At 42.9% G+C, this 27162-nt stretch overlaps 1 protein-coding gene across 1 annotated transcript; it reads left to right on the forward strand.

Annotated features, from left to right (window-relative positions):
- Nucleotides 1-2455: 2455 nt before the first annotated feature.
- Nucleotides 2456-21045, forward strand: LOC119179072 (uncharacterized). The gene is made up of 6 exons (XM_037430147.2): nt 2456-2591; nt 4119-4240; nt 9095-9161; nt 15917-16125; nt 17457-17607; nt 20741-21045. Exons 1-6 carry the CDS (start codon nt 2507-2509, stop codon nt 20983-20985), a joined length of 879 nt encoding a protein of 292 aa, XP_037286044.2. The 5' UTR covers nt 2456-2506; the 3' UTR covers nt 20986-21045.
- Nucleotides 21046-27162: the final 6117 nt, after the last annotated feature.

Raw genomic sequence — 27162 nt, forward strand, 5'->3', positions numbered from 1 at the left:
CTTGCATTCTCTGGGAATCCGGTCAGTTATCATTAATGACCAGCGGTTATACTGTCTACATGCTACACGCCCGGCCAATGTCCGTTTTTTTCTTCTTAATTTCAACTATGATATCCCAATTCCCGGTTTGTTCTCTGACCCACTCTGCTCTATTCTTGTCTGGTAACGTTACACCTATCATTTTCTTTTCCATTACTCACTGCGTCTTCCTCAATTTAAGCTGAATCCTCTTTGTAAGCCTCCAGTTTCCTGATCCGTGGGTAAGTACTGGCAGGATGCAGCTGTTATATATTTTCCTCATGAGGCTTAGTGGCAGATTACCATTCATAAGTTGAGAATGCTTGCCGAATGTGATCCATCCCATCGTTACTCTGCCAGTTATTAGAAGACAGAAAGGCGATGCGTTGATTGGCAAAGAGAAAGTTAGGGGAACCTAAAGCTTCGCCTTTAGGAGTTGAACGCGATAGCGACATCCTGTTCGTAGAGCGGACTTCAAACACTAAGTGCATGAAACCTTTTCGAATTCTATGCACCCACTACGTGGCCTTAAGAGAATAGACAAAGTAGCGTGTCTGCCTCTTGTAGTGGGGCTTTCAACCACGGAGCCATTATGATAATCACGTGTTCTGACACCCGTTACCTATGGACGCTTGTACCAGGCATTATTACTGCAATATTTCTTGTTGCATTGTGAAGCATGTTTACAGGACACGCGTGTTTGTGATGTATGATAGCTAGGTTCACTGCATTTCCAAGCAGAGGAAGTTCTTTTCCCTGTTTTTACAAAGAAAGGCTTGGCCGCGTGGTAGAACATGTGCTGGCCACGCATCCGACACGGGTTCGATTCCCCCCCTTGATCCCAGAGAACCCTAATTTGGTCCCCACGCTGCAGCAGGATTTCGTACTACTCGTTTAATTTATTTGCTTCTTTCTCAATTTTTCGGCCACGCATGAGATGATGTGTTTTCACTCACAAACAACGAGCCGATGCTGGAATTTTAGCAAAATGAGCTTTTTAAAGTGATTGCTTTAAAATGCACTAGTTTATAGCCAGAACGCCTGAATTTGAGTCTATTTTATTGTTACACAGAGCAAATTGCTTGAAGAAATGCAAGGAAGTTCTTGAATGATTGATTAGATTGATATGTAGGGTTTAACGTCCCAAAACTACCACGTGATAATGAGAGACACCATAGTGGAGAGCTCCGAGAATTTCGACCACCTGGGGTTCTTTAACGTGCACCCAAATCTGAGCACACGGGCCTACAGCATTTCCACTTCCATCGTAATACATAACGGTATGTATTACTATTTTATTTTTCGCTGCAGAACTTTGTGATATGGAGTAGCCGAGGCAGTAGGCACCTCAACCTCTCCATAGCAACACAGTTAAAACAGAACAGAACAGAACAGAACCTCCATCCTAAATTCAGCCGCTGCAGCCGGGATTCGACCCCGCGACCTGCGGGTCAGCAGCCGAGTACCTTAACCACTACACCACCACGGCGGGGCAGGAAGTTCTTGAAAGAAGGCGGATAATAAAGGAAAGTTAGTTAACAAGATTTGCAGCAGAGCATAACATATGAAAAGATCACTTGTTTTCTTCAGGGCATATAAAATGATTGCTGTGTGGAGGTAAATAAACACACTAATCGTAACAATCACTGACAGAGATTCTTTGCATGAAATAAGGTGAGTGCAGAAAATTTAGAAAGTAGACCACTCACGTAGAAGGATCCCAGGTGTGATTGAGATATACTTTGTAGAATGTTTAGGTGAGGTATATCGGAAGGCTTGAACAGAATCAAGCCAGTGGGTGACACTCTCCATCAATTATTTCCAGTTTCAGAAATGTTATGCATCTTCACCTTAGCCCTTTCTAGTGGAAATGTAAGGCGTATCAGAAGTCTGATATTGAGTATTTATCCTGTATGCTGCATGCTTTTTGTCTCCTACGAAGTTCACGCATTTCCTAAATTCTGCAAAAAAAAAAGAAGAAACAACAGGGAGATATCAGGCTCGTAAGATGTAACCATGTAGATACATTTAAATTTGCACGAAGGACACTGCTCATTGTGCAAGAGTCAGAGCTTTACGATGTTTTTCGACTAAAAAGTCACTTTAACAAATCAACAGGAACAAATCGGCCATACGTCAATAAACTAAGGCACGGTAGGTATGCTCTGCTTCAGGGATTTCGATTAGAAATTTCCGCATCACCGGTACATCCTATCCGTGCCTGGCAGTGCGATAAGCGTGTCACGGATGGCTGTTCTGCTGAAGCAACAGCGATTTCCCATAATATGGAAGGAATACTTAAAGAAGGTGCTACACTAGGGCCACTTGACAATCTCACATTGCGGGAGAGAGTAACGGCTACGCGTGGGAAAGGAGGCGGTCGTGCCAGGTCGGATGCGGCGGCGGCCGCCGGGCGGGGTTAAACGGCCAAGGACTCCGGAGAGGCCGTCGTACGGGGATACACCGCTTCCGGAGTTATACGCCCAAGATGCGGTCCCGGCCGATGACACTGACGCTCTGCTTACGATTTATATGGTGGTGCGGTTGCTGTGTCAGCGTCGCTTTGACCACGGGTGAGTACAGGCGTTCGGGAGGCCTGGCGTTTTCATTGCGTAGCGCAGCTGGGCATCAACACGTAAAAATTGCATAAGAGTAATCTCTTCTCATTGTAAGAATAATACGTTTTGTAAAGATACTGATTCTTTTATGCTTTATATAGACTCGATGTCACCGCACATGCATATACGAGCAAATTTACAGCGTTACTCCGAACATTTTGATAAAAAAAGCTTATCAGTAGAAAATGATGATCACGCGCTGTACGTTTTCATATTAAAATCGCACAACCAAGAAAAGAACAAAGTGTGAACATTTATGCAAATACCCAGATATATGTAAGGCGAAAACACAATTTGGCTTTCGGCTTCCCGTGACCTATCTTTTGAAGACGTGTGGGTTTGCGAATTGATGTAGAAGTGAGGAAAATTTATATTATGACGGTCTTTAAATACAAGCTCAGTTGTTTTCCCCGTATATATCGAACATGATTATCAAGCCCATTCTAACTTCATGGCTATTTATGTATGTTACTTGTAGGGCACAGCTGAAATCCGATTACCAAATAACAAACTGTATGCTTTTGTTTTATGGTGCGCATAATACGCACAAGACAGATGACAAACAAAGTGGTATTTGAAACACGTGGTTTTGGGCCAACACGTTACTTCGTATTGAATTTACAGGTGCGCGTCACCATACCGCAGTTATCCCTGCTGTACAAGCGCATATCTCTGGATCCGTCTTGTTTTAGATAGAGCCACACACTGTAATATGATCAGGGTAGCGGTTTATTATTGCGCATTTCGATGTGCAATAAGTTTCCTTGAAGGGTACATCAATTCACAAAACATTAACTAGGTTTAGGTTACAAATGTACCTTGAACAGTTGTAGACAGTGCAGAAACTCTAAATATTGAACAAAGCAGAATCTGTCGCAATTTCTTTAATTCTCGTCTTTTGACCAGTTTTTGGAGGAAGCACAGAAGTAGGCATTTTAAGCGTGGGCCTCTCTTCTATTATGCAGGAGCTCGTTGGATGCAAGTTGTCGCTTATCTGTTGACCACGTCAGTTGGTAGCCGCGCACAAATTTTATCGCAGTATCATTTATTACAGCGTGTCTTAGCAACACTGTTGATACTGTTGTTGAAGTAGCACGATATACAATGTGAATGAACTTACTGTTTTGCGAACAATGAAAAATTTGCCAAGTAGCAGATCTCCAACAAGATAATCCTGATTTCATACCGTCACAATAGTTTGCTCATGATAATGTGCACGAAAGAGCGTTATAAAGTGGTTTGAAAGGAATGAGTGTAAATATAGTTGAATTGATTTTAATGTTTCCTTTTGTTTAATCCTTTCCAAATTTCAGCTCTATATCCTGCATGTAAAGATAGTTTTTTTTGTTGGAATACATATTGCATTAAAAGCCATCAAACTTTGAACCACAGACTGACATTTATATTGCGTGAGACATTGCATCACACTGACAATTGTTACTGCTTGACGCCGAGGTGAGAGCTGGCTTTTTTTTTTAACAGAGTCACCTGTCACTGAAAGCGACGTACTATTGACCACCCCTGCAAAAAGCAGCTCTCAGGATGTACCCACGACTACCTCTGCCCAACCGACCACAGAATCCAGGTTACCAAGCACAGAGAAAGTAAGCAGGATGGTTTTCCTGAAATTTGAGACATTTGTGACGCCGCACTGCATGAGTGCCTTAAAGGGTAACTCCGACGATTTTTTGACCATGTCAAGGTAATAGTGTTTTTATGTTTATATGTTACTGTTGTCACAAGCCCAATAGCTGGAATGCTCAGGAAACTTCGAAATAATTTTGAATAAGCGAAAATGTGCACAACCGAAACCGACACCTGACCGGGCGCCCTGTATGCGTATGGCATACTATATGGTAAAAACCGGTGGTGGTATGCTGGTCCCGAGAGCGCGTAGTATGAAAACTGTGAAAGCCAGACCAGCGAAGCGCCGGCCAAGCACCACAGGGGAAGGTAGAAAGCTTTCCCGTGCTATACCCATGCCGAAGACCGACACCGTCGCTTTGTGTACAGCACAATAAACGCTGTAGTGGCCGAAGTAGCGTTGCCATCGGCTGCATCTCTTCGTTTGACATGTCAAACATGACGTCACACAAACAGTGTTGCCAACCTTTCTGGCAGTGAGGCGGGATTTTCGAGGCGATCTTTAAAATACATTTTCAAACAATCAACGCATCTCTCAAGCCTGTAGTTCGGCATACATCACAGAAATGTGCAAAGGAGTGTACCCAACGAATTTCATTGAAATCTATTGACCTCGAAACATCACCGGAGTTGGCCTTCAAGAGCTTTAGAATGTCTCAGCTGGTAACTTTGACTGACATTCCGCACTACAATTGCCGAACGAAGCAGGCACTTTTTCTACCACTGCTTTAACAACAATAACATTTGTTTATTATGTAGAAGGGCACTTGTTTCATAACGCCTCTTACTGCAGAGATACGTTCGTAAACTTCGATGTGCAAGTACCTGCAGCTTAGGACTATTTCGACCATAGCGAACATAAATGTGCAACGATGTTCCGAGTGATTCTTGCGATTGAAATGCGTTTTGTTGCTGAAAAAAATGAAAAAAAAACTTTTGATTCAGACTTTTTTCTCCCGTAAGTCTATTTGAACTATTTCACTTGCATTCAACATAAAAAAGATATTGTGTAACGTTCCTGAAGTGACTCTAAGCGTGATTCCTAATTATATATATATATCACGAGAATCCCGTGTTCAAAATATGGAGGGTAGGGACATTTTGTTCTCCTTCTTTGTGCTGGTCATGTTATATTGTAAAACATGAAGGAAGATGCAGTGAAAGCTTGTTTTCCAGTTTTAAAGAGTCATAGCAATGAAGTAGTTGAACTACTGTTGTACTATGAAAAATAAAACTTCTGTAGTGGAGTGCTACAAAATTTTTATGGGAACTTTGAGTTGGTTACTTTTCTGGCTTAGATTATGTACTACGTAGCTTTCATTAGAGGAAGTAAAGGCTTTCCGCAAAGATGGCCATATGCTACTGACAGAATTACGGTGAAACGCTGTCTCTGAAAAAAAAAAACTACTCTTAGCAAAAGTATTTAGGACAAAGGTCATTATGATACGCTCGCGTGTCACTTTCTTTTAGTGAATAGTTTTTTTATAGAAAATAATGCTGAAGGCTCTGAAACAGCCGAGTCAATAAATCATCGACATAATTTATTTGTATAGAAAATTATGCAGAACTGTAGGGACAAGTCTAGCAGCAAAGCGAATATTTGGTTATGATCCACTGAAACTAAGAATTAGACACACAAATAATTTTTGGAAAGTGAAAACCCCTAAAAAAAACCCTAAATCTTCAGCCTCACAGCAAAGTTCTACCAAAAAGTCCTCAGGAGACCTGGAGGGTAATTCTACATTTCATTCAGAGCAACATGGAAACTGCTTAAAAAGTGATTTTTAGGGGCGAAGCTCCTTATACCGGCACCCGTTCGTCCCCCGTAGTATGTATCAAATATAACATTTTGACCTCCAAGGTGGTGCAGGTGATACACTTCTTCTGTGGATTGTTGAACAATAAAAAATAGCGCTCAATGTACCTGTCAATGGCTGCTAATGGGGAATGAGAGACAGGAGCATTCGGCTTTTAGTTAACGCGCAGGTTGCGATCACCATTAGCAGCCATTGGCATGTACATTGAGCACTATCTAACAAGAAAGGGTTGCTACGTTATACTCGCTGGGTGTAACCTCCTTAGCTTTAGAAAGGTTTAGCGAGCATTGAGCCGCAGTGCCATGATTACAATGAACTAGTACATACCATGAATGAACTCGAGGTGGTTAAAAATGGGAAGTCGATACGAAGCGCAAGCCGTAAGAAAGTGTGCGTGTGCCACCTCTCGTTTAGTCCTTGGAATGTCCGCTGGATGGCGGTGCTTTTATATGGGGAATATATGATGAAAAATTGCGAGATGGTGGTACTTGGAGGGTTGAATAGATGGACGAACGGACACATAGACAGATGCATGGATGGACGCATGAACGGACGCAGGGGTGGCTGCATGGACGAACGCACGGACGGACGCATGAACAGACGCACGCACGGACGGGCTGATGGACGCATGGACGGTCACACTGACGGACGCATGGACGGACGGAAGCAAGAACGAATAGACGGACGAATTCTTCGCCCCACTCTCCATCATTCACTCCGTGGATATGCTGCCATTTTTTTCAATTAAGTTTATTGGTGGGCATTATTGTTAAGAGTGAGCAGAAAAAAAAACTGTGTTGTACACCTCGAGCCTGCTGGCTCGAAGATCGTCCGGACCAAGAAATGAGCAGTTCGGAAACTTGTGTTTGTAAATAAAACTGTTAAATTGAAAGAAAAATGAAAATGCATTTACATTTAAGACTGAAAGTGATACCGAGAAAATTAGGGGACCCTTAAGCTTCGCCTTTAAGAGTTGAACGCTGCAGCGAAATACGGCCCCTAGTGCGTCCTTCAACCGCTAAGTGCGTACTTATTAATAAGTTTTCGTACGCACACGCGCGCACACCTTTACAGTAAATGTACAGGTTTTTGATCGATTTATCAGCACTTTTATAACAACTTTATGAAAATATTGTGGAGTTATATAGTCACGTGGTCCTATATCATGAACTGTGCGTAGGCGCAACACTTGTACTCGTTAATGGTCAGATTATGTCGTCCCTCTTGCGTTAGTTATCTGCTAGTTGTTTCACTTGTTCTTCTGGAGACCTCTTCCGGCCAACCTCGACAAGCATCGCCTAATGATCGGTGAAATAGCAACTGCAGTACTTCACTTCTTTAATGGTGTCTTGAAAATGAAAAGCTGAATCTATGCAAGTGTTGTGGTTTGCTGAAATGACATCTGATGGAATCACCATCTCCAAATCAGCCCACGTTTGTAGGATGTCCAGAAAGTTTCTGCAAACCCGAACGTTTTGGTTGAAATCTCTGACAACAAGTAAATCTTCAGATTCTATGCAGGGCTACAGCTCTCTCATGACGAGGTTGATTGATTTGTAGGATTTAACGTCCCAAAACCACCATATTTTTAAGAGAGATGCTGTAGTGAAGGGTTCTGGAAATTTCGACCACCTGGGGTTCTTTAACGTGCCTCATGACGAAGTCAGCAGCCCTCGTCACGCATGTTCCGGGCTCGATGTATACGCATGCAATCACCACACTGCCTAGTCATACAGCACAAACTTCTCACACTCGTACACCCGTTGGATCAAAAAGAGGCCTTCAATGAGCTTGTTTTCGTCGTGACACCTGTCGAACGAGTTGCGTTAAGGAGACTCCTTTCACTGCATAGCATTTATGTAGTGTTCTCCCGTTGCAGCTGGAAGTAGCATCCTAGCTTTGTGGTAGGACTCCTGCTTGCCACGTGAACGGCCCGGGTTCGAATCTCAATTGAACCAGAAATTTTTACATTTAGTTTATTTGCTTCTTTTGCGATTTTTCGCTCACGAACAATTTTTCGCTCACAACTAACGGTGCCGACGCCGACGGCGGAATTTCTGCGACTCGAGCTGCCTAACGCTATCGCGTTAAAATTGGATGATGCTTCAGCTTCAACCTAATGATCAGATTACCATATTGTAATTGAGCCTCGTGCTCATCGCCTTCGGAAGTGCTGGCTTCCTTCCTTATACTCAGTGCATGGTTAAACAGAGCCGCAAGAACACGAACGACTCCTCACGTAACACTGGCTATATAGGGCAATGAACGAACCAACGGAGTTATTCAATTTGTTGATTGCTCTTGTTGCTGAATCTTGGTCATGGATCTTGTTCCCCTCGTTAATTGAAATTTCAACGGGTCTGAGTGCTTTGTAGTGAGCGGATGTTTCAAATACACCAATTGCCCAAGAAACAATTTTCGATGGCTGGCTCGAATCTACGCTTCTGCCACACAATTTATGATGCGTTAAGTAAAGTTTTCACTGCATGACATTCACAAAGAGTTTTTTTCAAAGCAGCTTTAACTGTTATCGTGGCTATAATGTACGCTTATTTCACGCAATATATGATGCGTATAGTACAGTTTCTTTTGCATGAAAGTCACATGAACTTTTTTTCCAAAGGAGTTTTAACTGATATATTGGCTATTTTATAAAACAGCTGTTTACCACGCAACAACCTAGGTTGGATTAGAGATCTAACCTAAGATTTTAATTTTCCATTTTATTCTCATCCTATTCAATTTTTCGGTTACGGACAACATGATGATTTTTCGCTCACAACCAACGTCGCCAACGGCTATACGCTGATGTGACAATTCCTGCGAAATGAGCTTTTCAACGCTATCTCGTTATTACAAGGGCAACATATGTCCTACAGATCTCTCTGATGAGTAGTACGCTCACGGAAAAAGAATTACATAACAAGTGATCAAACACATATGGGTAAATCGTGACAATAAACCTCTTCCACCGTACGCCTATGTCTTATTTTTCAGAAATCCACTACCACGGATGTGCTTATCAAGAATGGCACCAATGATACACCTCCACCAGAAACTACAGGTGAGTCTAACTTCCTGGATATCATTGTATGTTTGTTCGCCTCTTAAGTTTTGAATATGAGAAACGTGCCACGGTGTCGTAAACCGTAAATTTCAACACGAAGTTGGAAGGATTTCATATGGAAAAAAAGAAGAAAAGGGAAATACACAAGAAGACAATCGACCAAATGTGCTAGTTATTAGCGGGGGTGAGATGCATGCCGTCGACATGGCGGTGGTTGCACGACCAATAGGCGAGTGGGTAAGGATAGGTTGATCTCTGCAGGCAAAGAAAAAAAATTTGGTAAACTGTAACAAGAGATTCGGTAAACTGTAAAAAAAAGATAAATGAAACAGAAATCATGTTTACTTTCAGCATCCATGTCACAAGGCTGCAATTTACAAACATAGTTTACAAGACAACAGCAAAAAAAAAAAAAAAACCAGACGTTTTGAGGTGAAAACTGCCACGCTGAACTCATCCCGTCCGTGTATACCGCCCGTTGCTCCCCCCGTTCTATAGTACACAAAAAGAGGGCACCTGCGAACCATGTTGAATGTACACTGGAGCCCGTATCGCGACCTAGCAGTTATCCCTGCTCTTAAATAAGAGAAGCATTCTTATTTCGAAGTATAAATATACATCCCGGTTTTTGACCATATTATTCAACATCGACTGCCAGCAGAGTAGTGGGCTTAGGTGTATTTTAATCTGTGGGGCATACAGAATACAGCCAAACTTGATTAGTGCTCAATAGCTAAAATGTGCGCATAATTTGGCACCTTGGTTGCTATCAGAAAAACAAGCATGAAAAGTGTAATTTTTTTAGCTATAATAAGTGAGCTTCAGATGTTTGCATAGAATGAAAAACTTAAGGTATAAATGTTTTTGAAACATGAGATGTGCACATATGCACCAATATGAAACGAGGGAGCTTTTGCAATGAATAAAAGAAGCAAAGAGAATTGTTACTACCTACTTGTGCAAAATTTTCAGTCGAATATTCGTGTAAATATCTTGCGTGCTAAAAAACAAAAGGAACAAAACAATAAACCCACAGAAGGAAATTATTTCATGTGCTAAAGCATTTCCTCAAACTTTCACACTAAATATTGCTATGGGAATTCGAGTGAAGAAATTATTTTGAATTTTTCACAATCTTATCGAGGTAATTATTCCTGATGTTCATTATTCCACGTAGGTGTGTGATTATGCAATAAAGCTATGCTTGCCACACTATACAATCTTTCTAAGAGTGTTCTTAGGGCAGTAGAGTTTACAATTTGAAAGCTTTTCTATGCACATTGCTGAGCGATGCCTGGGTGGCGTCGCTTGGTTGCAGGGGTGCGCCAGAACCAATTCCAGATCCAGGTGTGCGTCTTATACTTTATCTGTATAGAAACTGCAACCCAGGATCCGCTGCGACAAAGAGGTAACTAGCTCCCCTTTTCATACGTTTATCCTAAGCAGCTCGTACTGAAACGCAAGTCATAATTTAACCAACAAAATTGGAATCACACTACCATCAAAACCATCATCCTGATTACGTCCACTACAGGGCAAAGACCTCTCGCATGATCCGCCAATCAACCCGGGCTTGTGCATTCGTTTCCACATGATTCCCTCAAAATTTGAGTCTCTCAGGCCAGTTTGGTATTACATCTGAGTCAGAGTACCGCATCTACTCAAAACTATTTCTCTCCCAAAGCACTTGCTTTCCATGGGAAGGCTTATTGGGGAGTGAGGTAGGTACTGATTGAAACTAGGGCAAAAGAAAGAGACCACGATTAAGGAATATCCTTCACCCGCCACTGTGGTCCAGTAATTAGAACGCTCGACTGCTGACACTAAGATCACGTGATCAAAAGCCAACCACGGTAGACGCATTACGATGGAAGCGAAAGGCTGGAAGCCCATGCACTTGGATGCAAGTGCACTATAAATACCATGGACCGAAAATCATTTAGTCTTCTCCTACGGCATCATTTATAGCCATATCGTGGTTTCTGGACATAAAAGCCTAAGAATGATTATAGAAATAGCACTGAAAAATAAGCCTAGATGCCAAGTGTACTTTGTGATGATGCCAAGTGAACATACAAAGGTGGACGCTTACAGATTTGATTGGTGCTAGTCTTTGAAAAGTGGTGCATGTTGCAACCTAAAATGAAGGCAGAGACAGCCTGATCGTGCATATGATACTCCCACATCACAGGCCATTCTGGTATTACATCTAAACATGCAGTCTCAGTTTTCTGTTGTGACACTGCAGAATTCAGAACGTCAGATTGTCACGTAGAGTTCATTAATATTGTTTTTTGTCTTAACTTGCTTTTGATTGTTTCCTTGTTATTTTTCAATAGTGAGTATTACCATTATGTTGTGTATTGATCGTGTTTTTATTGTTAATCAAGATTATTCATTATTACTCACAAGACCGTATACTATTGCTGTATTTTTTTGTAATTACCCCATCCATGTAGCCATAGGAGGTCCCCCTGTCAGTTTCTCTGAAACTTTGGGACCTCCTGCTGTAATAACGCTAACCATGTAACTCAACTGAACTATTTAATAAACTTGACTTGACTTGACTTGACTTGACTTGTTAAGTACATTAGGAATGCTTATTATGACACCTTAAATTAGACATACACAGAGCGTTCTTTTATACAATTCAGAATAATATTCATTTTTTCTGCACTCTTTCAGTTTCACAGATAAGTAATGTTGACCGTCATTCACGGCATTTTACAAGGAAGAGTGTTTTACCGATGGCTTGGTGTAAAATACTAGATTACTGTGCGTGCGCATTTAATTGTCACGTTATACGTAGAAAGCTCTGGAATTACAATGTAGTCTTACAGAACAACTTCGGTGATACGATCACGGCTCGTGTCCATTTCGGGGTAATATCGATAACTGCGTGGTGATGAGCAAGGCCCATGAACCAGGAAAGTAATGAGGTAGGGTTGTTGCGAACAGATTTTCACCCCAGGCCGCTTGATACGAACGTGCGTTACCGCACAGGTTTTAACAGGCCTGGGGCTGCCCGGGCTGTCGTAGAATACGCGGCAGTGACGTGGGCATACGCACCGCACTGTAGCCTCCGAAATCGTTCGCGTGAATCTTGGAGGAGGCGTCAATGAACCTTCATGTGCTTTCGTGCTTAGATCATAGATAACACTGGCGTCACGCTTTTTTTACGCCTTTCCACGCGTTAAAGCTTCAGGCAGCCCCGTTGTACTAGCTTTACACGTATTTACCATGCAGATTCAAGTCAGGGTCACGCAATAGGACGGAACTCTAAGAGGAGCGAACGGTGTTGGCTAAAGTGCTAGGTCTCGTAACGACAAGCCACACCATGCTTGCGGACCCACATCTATGCACTCTCCTATAGACATAAGAAATAAATAAAAACTTCCTGGTTGTTCAGACACTGCCGTGAATCACTCAACAAACATCCCAAACACCGCCACAGTAACAAAATAAAAACAGAATTCGAACTGGCTCTTAAGCCATTTTTGCTGCTGTACCTTTTTGTCGTGTGACAAAGCGTGCTTGATATTTGGAAGGAGCTATTAGCGGTGGCTGGTCACTACACATCTGGGTTATTTATTAAAAGTGCACGTGTCGTATATTTACGAGTACAATTATGCCTGACGCCGTCTAAAAATGTTTGACAATCATCAAGAGCTGTTTATGACATTCCTGCGGCCCCTAGAACTAATAAATGAAAATGTACAGTAGCTGTCTTTTGTTGCCTATACCTAGTAATTTTTCATGTGGCCCGGTGGTACGAATTTTGGATGATACGAATATCGTCCGTGACCCAGCGATATCTTTATCCCTGAGGTTTTACTGTATACAGTGCACAGGCTATAAACAATCGAAATGTTAAAGTGTAAAACATTGCAGTATATAGGGCTGCATAAAGTGAAGTACAAATAAAAATCTGTTAGGCGTTTGAGTTTGAAAGCACACAGAACTATGGTTACGGGCACCAGTTTTAGTTTATGGTAGATAACCTGAAAATGTTAAAATCCATCAAGATCTTTCATTGTAACCCTCCTCGTAATCATATACTTTTGGCACGTAAAAAATGTATTTTTCTTCGTACCCTTTTACCCGTTTTCTTTTTCTTCTCATACTGCTCGAGTATAAAATCCTTGGTAGCAGACAAAAATGTATCTAGTATATAACATCTGAATAATGTATGAGATGTTGTTGCATGAGTATGTATACTTAGTGGTATAGGCCTTGTTGTAATGAAGAGATGCGCTGCATGGAAAGCGGGAAAATAAGGGATGAAGGCTACATGAAATGCGCATTTACATGTCTGATGTAACCCACACAATGCCTGATAGCGCCTGACAAATTTCAGATACAACGTTCATCTTGAGGTTCAGCAAGTTCTCGTTTTTTTAGTACTGTTAGCAGTGTCAAAGTCAGAGGGAGAACTACCCAAAATGACATATTCCTTCGCTTAACTGATGAGTACTGCTCTGACATTTCCGTGCTTTACTTAGCGTAACATGCTTAGGTTGCTCAACCAAAAGACGTTGATGCACCTTTTTCAAAGCTGTCTGTGTGCATGCTAAATGGAAGTTTTCTCGAACAATAAACTGATTGCTGATTATTTTCACTGCCAAACGACATGGTAAAGCAACAAATATTTCAGCAATGCAATCAGCGCCAAAATGAAAGAAACAGATAAAAAAAGAAACAAAGGAAAAAGACAACTGCATTAATGAAGCACACGTTCTCTTTCGAAGGTTTCTTGTTCAGTGAGCCACCTGGTAGATAACATATAAGAATGGAATTACGCCCTCCACTATCTCCAGGATATGCCTACTGTTGTCCAAGAAGAAACCTGCCAGCATCATCATAGTGATACAGATAGATGCCCAACAAAATATATTATAGCACTTATAATAGTAATGTGGTCATAGAATCCTGAGGCTCTTGACGCACCTTAATTTGAACACGATTCGTAGGGAAATGCACTTTGACGTCCACCGTCATCTCGTGCCACAACTATTTAAACAATAGTTCGCGTTACGTTAATATCGGCCGGTGTTGTATCAAGCTTGTTTGTGAATATTGTTGTTTTAAAGAGCACAAATTGTCGACGGAGACGCTGAAATACCGAACAACAATGTATAAGCACAAAATAGGCGTATCATATCGTCTGGTACACACGATTTATTTGGTAGATTTTTTTTTCACCTCAGTGCATAAAAACAGCTTCAAACGAGCCAAAACTACCAATTTTCGAACACGCCTGTTATATGGGCTAATGTTTTTCTGTATAGAAATCAGTGGGCGAAAGTTTAGTGCATTGGTTTGAATGCCCAATGTACAATTTATAGTTTTTATATAGACATCAACGGCCACAGCGGCGGGAAATGGCGGCGGAATAGCGAGCCGTGGCGTGACACGCTGCTTGCTGCTTGAGCTTCTTTACTCCGGGCCACTTGTGCGTGGAAACAAGCTATTTAAATATTCTCCTGTCCAGAATTGCAGCTGAACGATTTGCAGCGGCTTCAACATTGATAGAATATGATGGCTACGCTTTATGCAGCCCGTGGCGTCACGCACACCAAGGCAATATGGTCGGTGCGAATGGTGGGCGGCAAGGATCAACAGCCGGAAAATTCTACAGCTTAATTTGGGCTGATTTATTGGTTTGTGGGGCAATATTCAGATATATATGGGCGTAATCAACACTCTCCTTCTATACATCACTGCAAGCAGCAAAGTTTTAGGTGACCGCGTCATGGCCTGTTTGATCAACAACACTTTAGTTTTGCAACGCTCTCCAGCACGGCGGATATTTAACTACTTAACTCCTAGGCCTGCGACAGTGAATAAGGACAAAACTTAATCTCAAATACACAGTCGTCACTAACATAAGCAGAAACGCCAAATTCATATTTATTTTAAGTTTTTTACTGAAGAAGTGACGTGCTTCATAGCCTGATAGACCCTTGCGCTAAAACTTCTTGTGTCCCCACCACTGTGCCGCTTCTGAACTGTGCTTATCTGCTATAATCTTTCACAGTTGGTGTTCAACATCTTATTGATCATACCTGTACATCTTTCATGCGTATAATCACGAGAGCGTGGAATATTACGTTATTGTCCCAAGTTGTCCAAGGATTGAATATTCGCGGTATTTTTAGTTTGAGAACAAATGCGTAAGGCAGTATAAATTATTCATAAGTCGATCCATAATAAGAGATCAAACGAAACATCCGTGGTGTCCACGAAAAATCCTCTACGCTACTCAGCCAGGCTCATCGACGTAGACAGTCAATAATCCTACGATATCTACGATGCCGTGGCGCATGCGCCCTTTCATCGAGCAGTGCCAGTTCTCCCGGCCCGTATACCATACCCTACCAAAACGCCAGATGGCAGCGCGGGGAAATGGAAAAGGCGGAATATTTATAACAGAGTGTTCACTATAGAATCTCGCAAAAAAAAGAAAACATGAGCCAGTACTGATGCTGGGTATATAATTAACGAAAGCAGGCCCATAGTAGTGAAATGCGGGCGGAAAACTTTGTGAATGTGGCCCTTGTCTACAAAGCTGATGGCATAAAGCTGTATGCGGTAAGTTGTAGACAGTCAAAACACTGGACATACTAAGAAAGTGGCCGATATTATGAAAGGATAACTGTTGGGCAAACATTATCCTTCCCCGAGACCTCCTTTGCCTAGAGTGCGTTCTTAGGCTGCGGCTGTCTGACACTTGAGCTGTGGCATTCATGCAGTGGCCACAGTGGCAACGACGACCACGACCCCGGCGCCGAAGCTCTCTAATGTCTCTGCACCGTGCTCGGAGAGGCTAGGGACATTCATGGGCCGCGTTCTACGTGGCTTTCCTTCAAGGCTGCCCGAGCTCTGGGAATTCCGCCGCCGCCGATTTCTGCGGGCGGCAGTTGTCGGAGGCCTACCGCAACTGGGAGTGGAACGAATGCAGGTGAAACTCCATTCTATTTGTCACAGCGGTGCCTCAAACGTGAAATACGAGCATCGACATCGGCACAAACGGCACAAAAAGCAACGTATTTAGTGATCCCGTCGTCTTGGTTAGCAGAGTTTGTTAAATTTGTGACGTCCATAGGACGTCACCTAAAATAACATCATTATGTACAGTCATCGCTTCGCGAAACAGTAGTGGATTCCGGAGGCCTTGCAACAACACCTGAGTTGCAGGAAATGTTAGGGGCGGGGTGGCAGGGGTTAATACAACAAAGCAAAAAAAAAGAATGAATCCTCTACATCTTCTAGCATAAAGCAGTGCACTTTGATTTACAGAAACCTACCCGTTGTATTGCTGCTTCAAGGAACATAAAGTCCTTCATGGATAAATGATCCCTGCTTAAGATACTGCTAGGTTAAGTACACGTGTTCCTAATGCTGAATAGTAATACATTCGATTCATTGTCATCAGCTAAGGCTGTAAAATAAAGTAAGTGTTTTTGTGTCACCCTTTCATTTCCATGTATTTATCGCTCGAATGCTTTCAGAATTGTACCATTCCACTCTGCTAATACATCCTGACTTTCAAAAAGTAAATAAATAAATAAATAAATAGATAAATAAATAAATAAAAATAGATTTCGGCGTGACAGCCTTGTAGAGACACTGTTACAAAAAAGAGCCGATTGTCTGTAGGTTTAACGCTGAGCATTACACATTACTGTAAGACAAATTCCGGTGAATGATAGCATGACACGGAAACGTGTTGATTTAAAACGCCGCTATTTTTTTAGTCAGCCTTAAAAATACGCTATAGTAAAAGAAGTGTAACAGTGAAATCTATTTTTTACTCTTTCCAGTAGTTTAACGGTAGAGGTGCTGTAATATTGAATCGCAGGTCCTGGCATAGAAGCTTGGCCGCTGCGGCCGCATTTTCGATAGCAGCGAAAATGCTAGAGGCACGTGTGCCTAGATTTAGGGGCACGTTAAACAACCCCATTTAATCGAAATATCCGGACCCCTCCACTTCAACGTCTCCTAAAATCACACCGTGGTTTGAGAACGTCAAACGTACTAAATAATTTTTAGTAGTCATACCTGATTCTGCAAATACGTTGCGTATTGACGTGGTACAAAAAAACAAGAACTGTAAACACTCAATTTAGCTGCACAGAAACTTTAGTAAGGACACTGTACAAAAAGAAATTATGCATGGCATGTGAGAGTAAGATGAGACAATGTGATGCCATGATGCGGCTGCTGACCGAAAGCAACCCGCAATAAGGATTGCTTGTACTTAGACAATAAAACTTGCGCGCATGGTCGCAGGTAAACTGCAATTTGAGCTCAGCGCACACCACGTGGGACGTGAAGCTTCGAGCACAGCTTGATGGAATCTGCAACCTCGGAATCACGGGCCTACCGCGCATGTACCTACGCTTCACGGGACCCGTGGTAGCGAAGGCGCGCTTCGCGGCCCGTAAGTATGCAACACACTTTCTTTGAATAACATGGTTCGGCTCCAAACTGTCTCGTGTTGAAGACCAACTTGCACGTTTCTTTGGCTCATTCAGAGCAAATGTCAATTAACGGGGGAAACTAGATATTCAAATCGCGAACGCTACTCGCTGGTAAAATTAGAAATAAAAACTTTGGAAGCTCTAATGTCTGCCCATATTGACCGGATTTCTTACCCACAAAAACTGAGAGACGAACTCAGCTAGTCTTCTGATTGGGCTTATAGATAGCGAAATAACGAAAACAAAAAGAATTAGCGCGTGTGAGAGCTGTGTACGCCTGTTCTGTGGGTTGTACCTTAAACGTACGCTGGAACGGCAACGCTGAATATTGTCTGAAAGTGTGAATGAACTGGCCTGTTTCCCGGCATTATGTTGAGGAATGTGTTGGTGGTGCCGTGTCTTTATTGCTTGTATACAGGAAGGCTGTCAGACATAAACGTATGATCATGAGACAAACTGATACACAAAAGGACATGAGGAAGCAAAAAATAACGTCTCCCTCTAAGGTTTAAAAACCAGTGTTTGGTCGCACTTACAAGGCCACACCAGCGCATACACGTAAACAGGTAAAAAGGAAGTCCCAATATCAGGCTAGGTCCGTTTACACATTGCTGAAAAAATTGAGCGCGAAAGCAAGTTTTCTTCATCAAACTTTGAAGTTGCGCTTGTCATCATCCATCCACCAGCAACTCTTCATGCTCGTTCGCCCAATAAAGCCGGCCGGCAGGTTTCATTTCTCCTTGAGTTGCACCCGTGTGCATATTTCAAGAGCTTCACACAGAGGGCATGTGGCGCGTGTGTTTTCTTATCGACTCGCACTTTATAGGAACATGACAGAGACGTAAATGTCACAAAATGGGCCTCAAGTTAATAAATAAATATTATCGTGATTAAGGCTCATGAATGATAGCCACGCCCTAGTGTCTAAATCTGTATTTAAGAATACCAGCCACCTTTATCAAGAGTGGGGCGTCGAATTGCGTGTGGTAGACCTGTGAGGAAGTAAACGCCTGAGTTCAATGCTAGAATATCTGCTTTTTGTTGCCTCGTCATTTTTTCGGAGCTGTTGAACCAACAAATGTCTTCGTCACATCTAGACCAGGCAGAAATCTTGCGCTTCGAATGGTAACAATCAGCAAGTTGTTTATATCGCCATTTGTAAACTATGCACAAAAATACCTTGATAATCATCATTCTCCGTAACGAGAAATTCCGGTACTGCTGTAGAGGCAACCTGGTTTTGATATATCAAATATAGGAGTGTAGTAGTGAATTCGCAAGACGATGACCAGAAGGACCATCTCTTAGCGCGAAGCGCAAACGGTGTGCATGAGCTGTGGACACTGATCTGAGCAGTAATAATTTTTCATGTATCTTGTGACAGCGGCGATGACTCGGCTTCGCTCTCCCGAACACTCTCACTATAGCGACCCCACCGCTCAGCTTTGGAGTTGGCTGGTTGTTTAACGAAAAATTTACAGTATATCCATGAAGTGAACGTTGATGAGTGGGGCGAAGCTTCACGGGCTCTCAGCTCAGCCGTTTGTCCTTCCATTTGTTCGTTCGTCCATCTGTCTGTCTGCTTGTCCGTCCGTCCATTCGTCTGTCTGTCTGTCTGTCTGTCTGTCTTTCCGTGTGTCTGTCTGTCTGTCTGTCTGTCTGTCTTTCCGTGTGTCTGCCTGTCTATCCATTCGCCAACGTGTCAATCACCTATCAAACTAAACCACATGCAACACGTCATCTGGTGATCACTTCACGTACTACAACAACACAGCTCCATCTAGTCAACAGTGTGAGAATTAAGCCGCGGCTATGGAAGAGAGACTGAGCCACAGCGTAAGGAGTTTCACCCCTAAAACAGCAGGCGAAGCGAATCCGCCCTTTGCATTGGTGAATCAGTGTGATTAATTAGCTTAATAAACGTGATGTAAAAGTGGAAATGACTGTTTTGTTGCTCTAATTTATTGAGATTTTAATTAAGGTTTCTCTCGCACAGTTTTTGCTTTTAGTTTGGGCATTGTTGCGTAAATGAAAATTGTTACTGCCTTTAAATAAAGGTTCTAAAGAAAATTGCTCTCTCCGCAGGAATGTAGAAACAAATGGAAGTCTACTGCCCTCATTTGGACGCTTTTGAATGAATATAGGTCGACTTATCTGAATGTCGGAGTGCCAGTCAGTACCATATCATTCCTGTTATCTAAACATGTTTTGAGAAAAGTGATACCACGAAAACAGAATGACGACACAGAGACAATAAGGACACGAAAGACACGAGTATCCTTTTTGTCTCTGTATCATCGTTCTGTTCTCGCGCTATAACTTTCGCCATGTCATAATAACTAGACGAAGCTGCCACACTTCTATGTTTTTGAGGCCGCTACGAGAAGTGTCTGAAAATATTTTGTGTTGAAAAATTATCACGAACACTTTCTTAGTATTGTGATAATTGTTGTTTAGACGTTGTCGAGGGGCTTTTTGTCTTTGGTTTCACCGTCTTATTCCGAATAATGGTCGAATTTGTAACAATGCCATGAACACGGTGTACATGTTTCTTAACATTAAGAGCCTGCCAGCGTTGGCGATGAACACCGCTGAAGCAGAGACGAAATGATCTGGCCATCTCCGTCGCAAGGAGGGTGCATGCGATGCTATCATACCACATAAAAGGTTTGCCAAAGGTTGCTTCTCTCCGCCTTCGGGTAGAGGCGCATGATGACAGATGGAGGGGGTGAGAGTGAGGGGTCTGTACTGCTCGAGCATATACTGCGAGTATTGCTTCCTAAGGGCGTGGTTGCATGCCAAACAGCCCCCACATATCCTTCTGTGTAGTGTATCTGCCCTCACCACATCGCTTTTAGACTACAGATGACACGAAAAAAGGCTTCTCCCGTTGGAACGTCTGTATTCCTTACACCTACGTTTGTTTTACTTATGTGAGAACACTTCGAAAAACGTTAGCTACTAGTTTTACTTCAATTAACATTACAGTTTATTGCTGTCACAGCAGTTACTTCATCATGTTGGTGAAACTGTAACTTACACATGAATTGCTGAGGCTTGTGAATAGACTCTCATATTTGATGTATTCTGCAGCGCTATCTGACGACTCCAAGCCTACACTAGAAGATCTCCAGATCCTCTCTGCAGATGTACAGGAAATCCACTACCAAAGCGTATTGGGCTTCGAACAGCCGTTTGTGGAACGGGCCTCAAAGTACCTCCTCCAGAGGGCACTGCGAGAGGAAGTCCTCGGGCCTCTTCGAGAAGCCATCAATGCTGAGATCGAAAACCCGAGCCCCGAGCCACCAACCACAACGGATGATATCGACTTACCTTGAGAGCCCTACATCGTCGTAGTCTGTGCCATAAAACCAATAAATTATTTATTTTCTATTGAACTGATGCTTGAAGGGCTGGAGTCGTCAGCATCGAGCATTATTGAAGAGACCATTTCAAGATTGATCATGAAACACGCAACGTCATTTAAGGTATTGACTTTATAAACAAACTTCTTCTGAAAAAAATTGCAGTAGTACACAGCTTATGTATCAGTTTTCTAGAATCATTTATGCAGTGTTTATATAACCCCGTGTAATGTTCATACGTATGCAAGAATAGGGCGCATTTGGTGCTGCAAAACATTGTGTTTCAGTCTTTCTATTCGTCTAGTTGAGTCATAAACTTTGGGGAAAGGTAAGGTTATGCTTAAACTTGAAGCGCTCGATGGTGAACTAGAGCTACCCGCTCTCCATCGCTATTGCGAATTAATTCGATGAATTAGAACTGTCAAATGGGAGTTTAGTTTTTTTGCGTGGCTTCTTGTGGTTTGTTATTGCGCGAGTAAAGATGTATGGGTGTAGGCCAAAAGTTCCACTCTCATTTAGACGTTGGGAACCAGTGCAAGCTCAGTAGAATGGGCAACGTCTCAATGAACTGCTTAAAAGTGCACAAATCTGGGCGGAATCCGCAGCAGTGTTCAGCATTTGGTGAAGTCGAGCAGCCCTACGAATATGGCGGTTACCATTTGTGAAAGCTTGTGTGAGAATAGTGTGAATTACCATTTGTGAATAGCTTGTGTGAGAAAAAGCTGATCGTCGCTGTCACTTTTGGCAATTTCACAGCCTACTTCGTCCGGTGAAGAGTCGTCGTCATCGAGATGGTTTCTTTCAACAGCACTGCTTAAAGCACTTTGAAAATTTCACCGAATGAGGTCGAGCACTTGGCGTCATCATGTTATCTAGTGCTGAGAACATTTCGCTCTCGAACCGGTTAACAAGAAGATTGTACGCAGTGCCTGTCCACGTACCAACAAACTTACAAAAATACAAGCAGAGCAGTGGTGGCCAATTTGTGATTGCTCGGGTAAACAGAAGCAACACATGAGCCCACTCAATTTTCCACGTGTATTGTTATCGAATTCACGCACTGAAAGAGCACTGGTGAATGCTATATGCAAGCGAAAACGGAAAGGGTGTGATGATAGCATATAACTAGCCTACGTGACTGCAGAAAAACTCGCGAAGCTGGTATGTGTACCCTAAGGGGTATGACTGAAAGCGCGAGGTGTCATTCATTTTGAAAAAAAGGTTTGCGTCCCGAAAGAACAAATCAAACAAGTCATGCAGGAAACGTGCAGAGTCGTAGTGCTGGTTTCCTACTAACGAGTCGAGACGGAGGCTATAGCTTAGCGGGACAAGGGAGTGACTGCGTAGTGCTGCCATTGTGTCGCCTACTTACCTTCCCGAGGATGCTCCTGAATTTCGCTTGGTGACGCAATGCACTGCGGGCATTACTAATAGCCCTCATTGGTATTTTTGGTAGAAAATCTCTTGATAACTAGCCTATGCAACATGAAGGAATAAGGTTAGTCGAACAAAGTCGGTAAACTGGGTGGTTTATCGCGAGTCCATGTCCTTCGAGCCGTCACCAGAGGTACCGTCATCACCAGCGATGGAGCATGCACGGGAAGGGACAAAGATTGATATTATCCTTCCCGCCTCATTCGAAGGAAACTGGCAAACTTTAAATAAGCCTACTAATTCATTCTTGGTAAAAAAATTCATTAAAGAAAGTGAGAAACTGTCTACCACACTTTGTTGCTTTTATATTTTCTTTTGCATAAAAAGCATACCATCTGACGAGTTCAAACTTGCACATGCGTCCCTTGGAGACAACTACAAATTTTTCATAGAAAAACTTTTGATCTACATTCTGCCATCATCAAATGGTGTATGGAGGCCCTAGACACTGGTTACTGCACTCAGTGACAATGGCGATGCTGGTGAAACTCGAAGACTAAAAGCAAATGCAACTTTTGCAGGTTTAATTAGGTGTCGCTTATTATTAAAACGAACATGGTAATGGTCAATTTGAGCTGACAAATTGGCTGCTAAAGTGAATTTCATGACGTTTCAAGCTTTGTAATAACAATATTTGCTTGGGTTCAACGTAACAAAACCACGATTTGATCTTGACAGACGCCGTAGTGGAGGGCTCCAGAAATTTTGAACACCTAGGGTTTTTTCTAGGGCACCTTAATCTAACCACATGGGCCTCGACAATTTTCGCCTCCATCAAAGTGCGTCCGCAGTGCCCGGGATTTGATACCGTGATTCGCGAATCAGCAGCCATTTCAGGCTGACTGACAAAGCTATATTGTCGGCTTTGTCAGTCAGCCTGAAAAATTGCTTGACCTGCTCGCAAAGCGCAGCATAGTCACAGTGAAAGCTGAAATGGTGGAACTTCTAGAGCCAAGTGTAAACTGACTTGGTGTTAACAGGGCCTCTACGACGAGGCACGCTCTGTAACGTAAGAGCAATATTTTCGGCAAAAAAGCACAGGACGTGCAAACTGTCCTCTACAAGCATACGCGTGCGCTAAGGCCCAGGGCACAGCCGACTACGGTCGTCGGGCAAAGAGCAGATTACGAGCAAACGAGCAAATGCATTGCCCCTAGTTCTCAGATAATATATATATATATATATATATATATATATATATATATATATATATATATATATATATATATATATATATATATATATATGCGTGTGTGTGTGTGTGTGTGTGTGTGTGTGTAAGTGTGTAGACATGACGGCGACGGTGATGGCAAAAAGCAGCACAAAGTGTATATAAATGCTTTCACAACAAAGTTTTTGGGCACTTGAACTTCGCCTTATAGAGTAGAAGCCGGTATTGTAAGTGGGCGCATATGCGCATCGCCTTCTAACTGGCCAGCCTGGATTTAGTTCTCGGTTCATGTCTCAACCATGGCAGAAGCAAACGAACGCACAACATTGCGCACAACATTGACCATTTCGACCTAACCTTGCCCAACCATGGTAGCCTAGTAAGTAAGGTACTCGGCTGCAGACCTGCAGGTCGCGGGATGGAATCCCGGTATCTTCGATAGAGGCGAAAATTATGTAGGACCTACGTGCTCAGAATTGGGTTCACGTTGTAGAACCCTAGGTGGTCAGAATTTCCGGAGCCCTCTACTACAGCATCTTTCATAGTCATATGGTTGTTTTGAGACATGAAAACCTACATATCGATCAACACATAACCTTGCATGCGCTCTGCAAATAGGGATATTATTTGCCAATGGCGACATAGTTTTGCGAATTAGCAGAGGACGCCCTACGCGTCCGTAAGGCAATGCGCGAACTTACGCACCTGTTCAATTTGTTGATGCTCTCACAGCTGATGATTATGAAATATATGTGAGCGCTTTGTAATAGATGGTCTTATTAAACACCCTTTCATTGACATATTTTGATGCCTGGAGTGATTCTACGCTTGAGCCATACGGAATGTGCTAAGGGGACTTTTATTTCTGCTTCGAATTCATGTAGCATCTTTGTTTTCCGAGGAAGGTTCAAACATCAGCGTAGTTTTGTAGAAGAACACTTGCATGGCAGGCATATAGGCTGGGCTCAATTCTCACTCGAGTTTGATATTCTTATTTTCCGGTCCTCCACGAGATAATGACTACTCACTCAGAACTAGTGAGGCCTACACTGGAGACGTTGTAACCTAATATTTAACGGAAACGCGTGAGAGGGGGTTCACATCGTTCCCAGGCGCCTTGTCATTCAACATCTTATCTTGATTCTTTTGTTGTTTTTATCATTTGAAGTACTTGAAAGTGAATACCATATTGCAAAAAACGGCGGCCCCAGTGTGACGCCAATACTTTTTTTTGGCTTTGATACACGCTGGAGACACTGGTACATTTACTGGCCCTTCACTGGGTGCAAGGGAAATAGCTGGGTCGCACTGGTAGGGGCGCTGACTTGACCACTTTGACGCTCGTGTACACTAAGAAGCGCTCGAAGTGCTGGAAGTGTGGTGGTGCATACTGGAGCATGCACTGTTTCTGTTAGCACCATGTGCCCGTTTATGTAGCGTGTGCAGTGGGATGGTTCGGTATATTGTTGAATATAAAATGCTTTATTTTACAGCCCGGATAGATGCTACCTAACATATCTCAAGCATGCTTCACCATTTCGCATATCCCACATCGTGATCATGATCTATCATATGCAATATCACTGTCATTTTTAATGTTTTACTTTGGATTGAGGGGAAAAATGCCTTAAAGCTGCCAAGGCTGAAAATTTTCTTTACTAGCACGCTTTATTTTTATAATACACGCAGTGTCAACAACACCGTTAATTGTTGCGGTGCACATGTGTTGCAGCAATTATAGCCTGTTTTTCGCATGTCCCCCGCGTATTCCATATACCGATTTCGCATCATAATGTATTTCTGTAACGATTTTGAGTTGAAGTGTTTATAATCCAGAAGCTATTCGCCGCTCCTAAGAGAAACAGGAAATCGTTTACGCCGCAAAGTGGACGAGACGTAAATAAGCTGTTTCGACGCTTCACAAGCTTTACCAGCGGAGGCGAGAAAAACGGCTGTCGTTGGATATCGCCACACCGCAAATGCACAACTCATAATGATTGTCCTTATATTTACTTAATGTGCACTGCCATTATCTTCGCCACCTATCTTCCTACATGAGAAATGGACATGAGGGTTATATCAGGCCTCCAAAGTTCAAGTTCAGTAGCTTAACCACGCAGCCCATTTTCGGAGTCTGGCTGGCTACAAGCTGCTAGCGAGATGCATAGTGTAGTTTACTGGTTGCTTTTATGCACTGAAACATACTTACGGACACTCGGGCGTGATTACTAGAGGTTTATTAGTTCAATCACACTTCGAGTTCACTACCCAAGAGTGGAACCATGTAAAATTCATCAGCAGCTGGCGCAACCCTGAGAGCTGGCCTGCAGAACTTCTAGGTTCCATGAGAACCACCTTAAGAAACCGTGCTCTATAGGGTTGGTTCGTAATTTTTATAGTGACTGGTGTTCTACGTCTTGATATATTTTATGGTGCCTGATATTGTACTTCACATGCAGCCCAGGCATGCTCGGACCACACCCGCTTGCATGTCATTCAACGTATGAGTGCAAGTAGCACGCATACGTGAAAGCACTGGTGAGCTGTTGTGTAGATATAAAACAAGAATGCCTGGCACACCTGCCGAAAGCCTCTTCCCGAGGGCCCTCACATTATTACAGCTACAACATGAAGCAAGTCTAAAAGTAGACCAATTTGCTTCGCTACACCATGACATGCTTCGACCGAGAGGTTACGGTCAATAACAACACCCAAATATCTAAACTATGATAGCAGGAATCATAGGCGTGTGCACGAGGCTGGCAGGGGGGGGGGGTGGCTGCCTTCCCTGATCACCTAAGAGGGGGGCGCTAAGTTTGCTTCACGCATTAACATAGCAGGAAGGAGTGGTGTTGTGACTCGAGAGAGGGGGCCGCATAGTTAGCCCTATACATCGAGATGATAGGGAGAGGGGAGGGCACTTCGGGGAACCTTCACCCCCCTCACCTCCACCCTGAAGGGTAACCCTGCGCGCCTATGGCGAGAACCACTGTTGTGTCAGCGAAGATTCCGTACCACGTCACTGGTTTCTTTTGTAAACATCAATGCAGCAGGCTGTTCTGTTGAAGGTGCGAGTACTTTGATGTTGCTTATGTGGAGTGTTGAAGTCTTGCTCCCGTTTGCGGGCGTGTCGTTCTAGTTGTACCCGTGCATTTATCGTTCACGCAGGTGCTGATTTTGACAGCGTAAGGGAGCTCAGATGGAAGACCAAGGAGCGTAATGTTAAAAAAAAAATAGCTAGAAGCATCGCCTTAAATAGGTTAACGCAACAGTGATATGCTGTCCCCAGGGCGTGAAGAGTTCAAATGGCTTATGTCAGTAAAGCTTTCGCATACTGTTTCATTCTGTGTAATTGGTAGTATTTTTTCAACCATGGGCAATTTTTCGCCTGAAATCTTTTCAAAGTTTCTATGCACCCACTAGGAGTCGTTAGGGAAGGGAGTAGCAACGTGTGCGTCTTCTGTAGTGTGTGGCCCGCGTTTAAACATTAGGTCATGATTACGAGTTCTGAGGCTCGAGCGCAATGTACGCTTGCACCACGCATT

This window comes from Rhipicephalus microplus, chromosome 7 (genome assembly GCF_043290135.1).
Source record: "Rhipicephalus microplus isolate Deutch F79 chromosome 7, USDA_Rmic, whole genome shotgun sequence".
Lineage (NCBI taxonomy): Eukaryota > Metazoa > Arthropoda > Arachnida > Ixodida > Ixodidae > Rhipicephalus > Rhipicephalus microplus.

Excerpts from the sequence above, each read along its gene's own strand:
- LOC119179072 (XM_037430147.2), top strand. The coding sequence starts at position 2,507 with ATGCGGTCCCGGCCGATGACACTGACGCTCTGCTTACGATTTATATGG. Across the intron at positions 2,592-4,118 it reads CAGCGTCGCTTTGACCACGG|AGTCACCTGTCACTGAAAGC; the intron begins GTGAGTACAGGC and ends TTTTTTTAACAG. Across the intron at positions 16,126-17,456 it reads TGGGAGTGGAACGAATGCAG|GTAAACTGCAATTTGAGCTC; the intron begins GTGAAACTCCAT and ends GCATGGTCGCAG.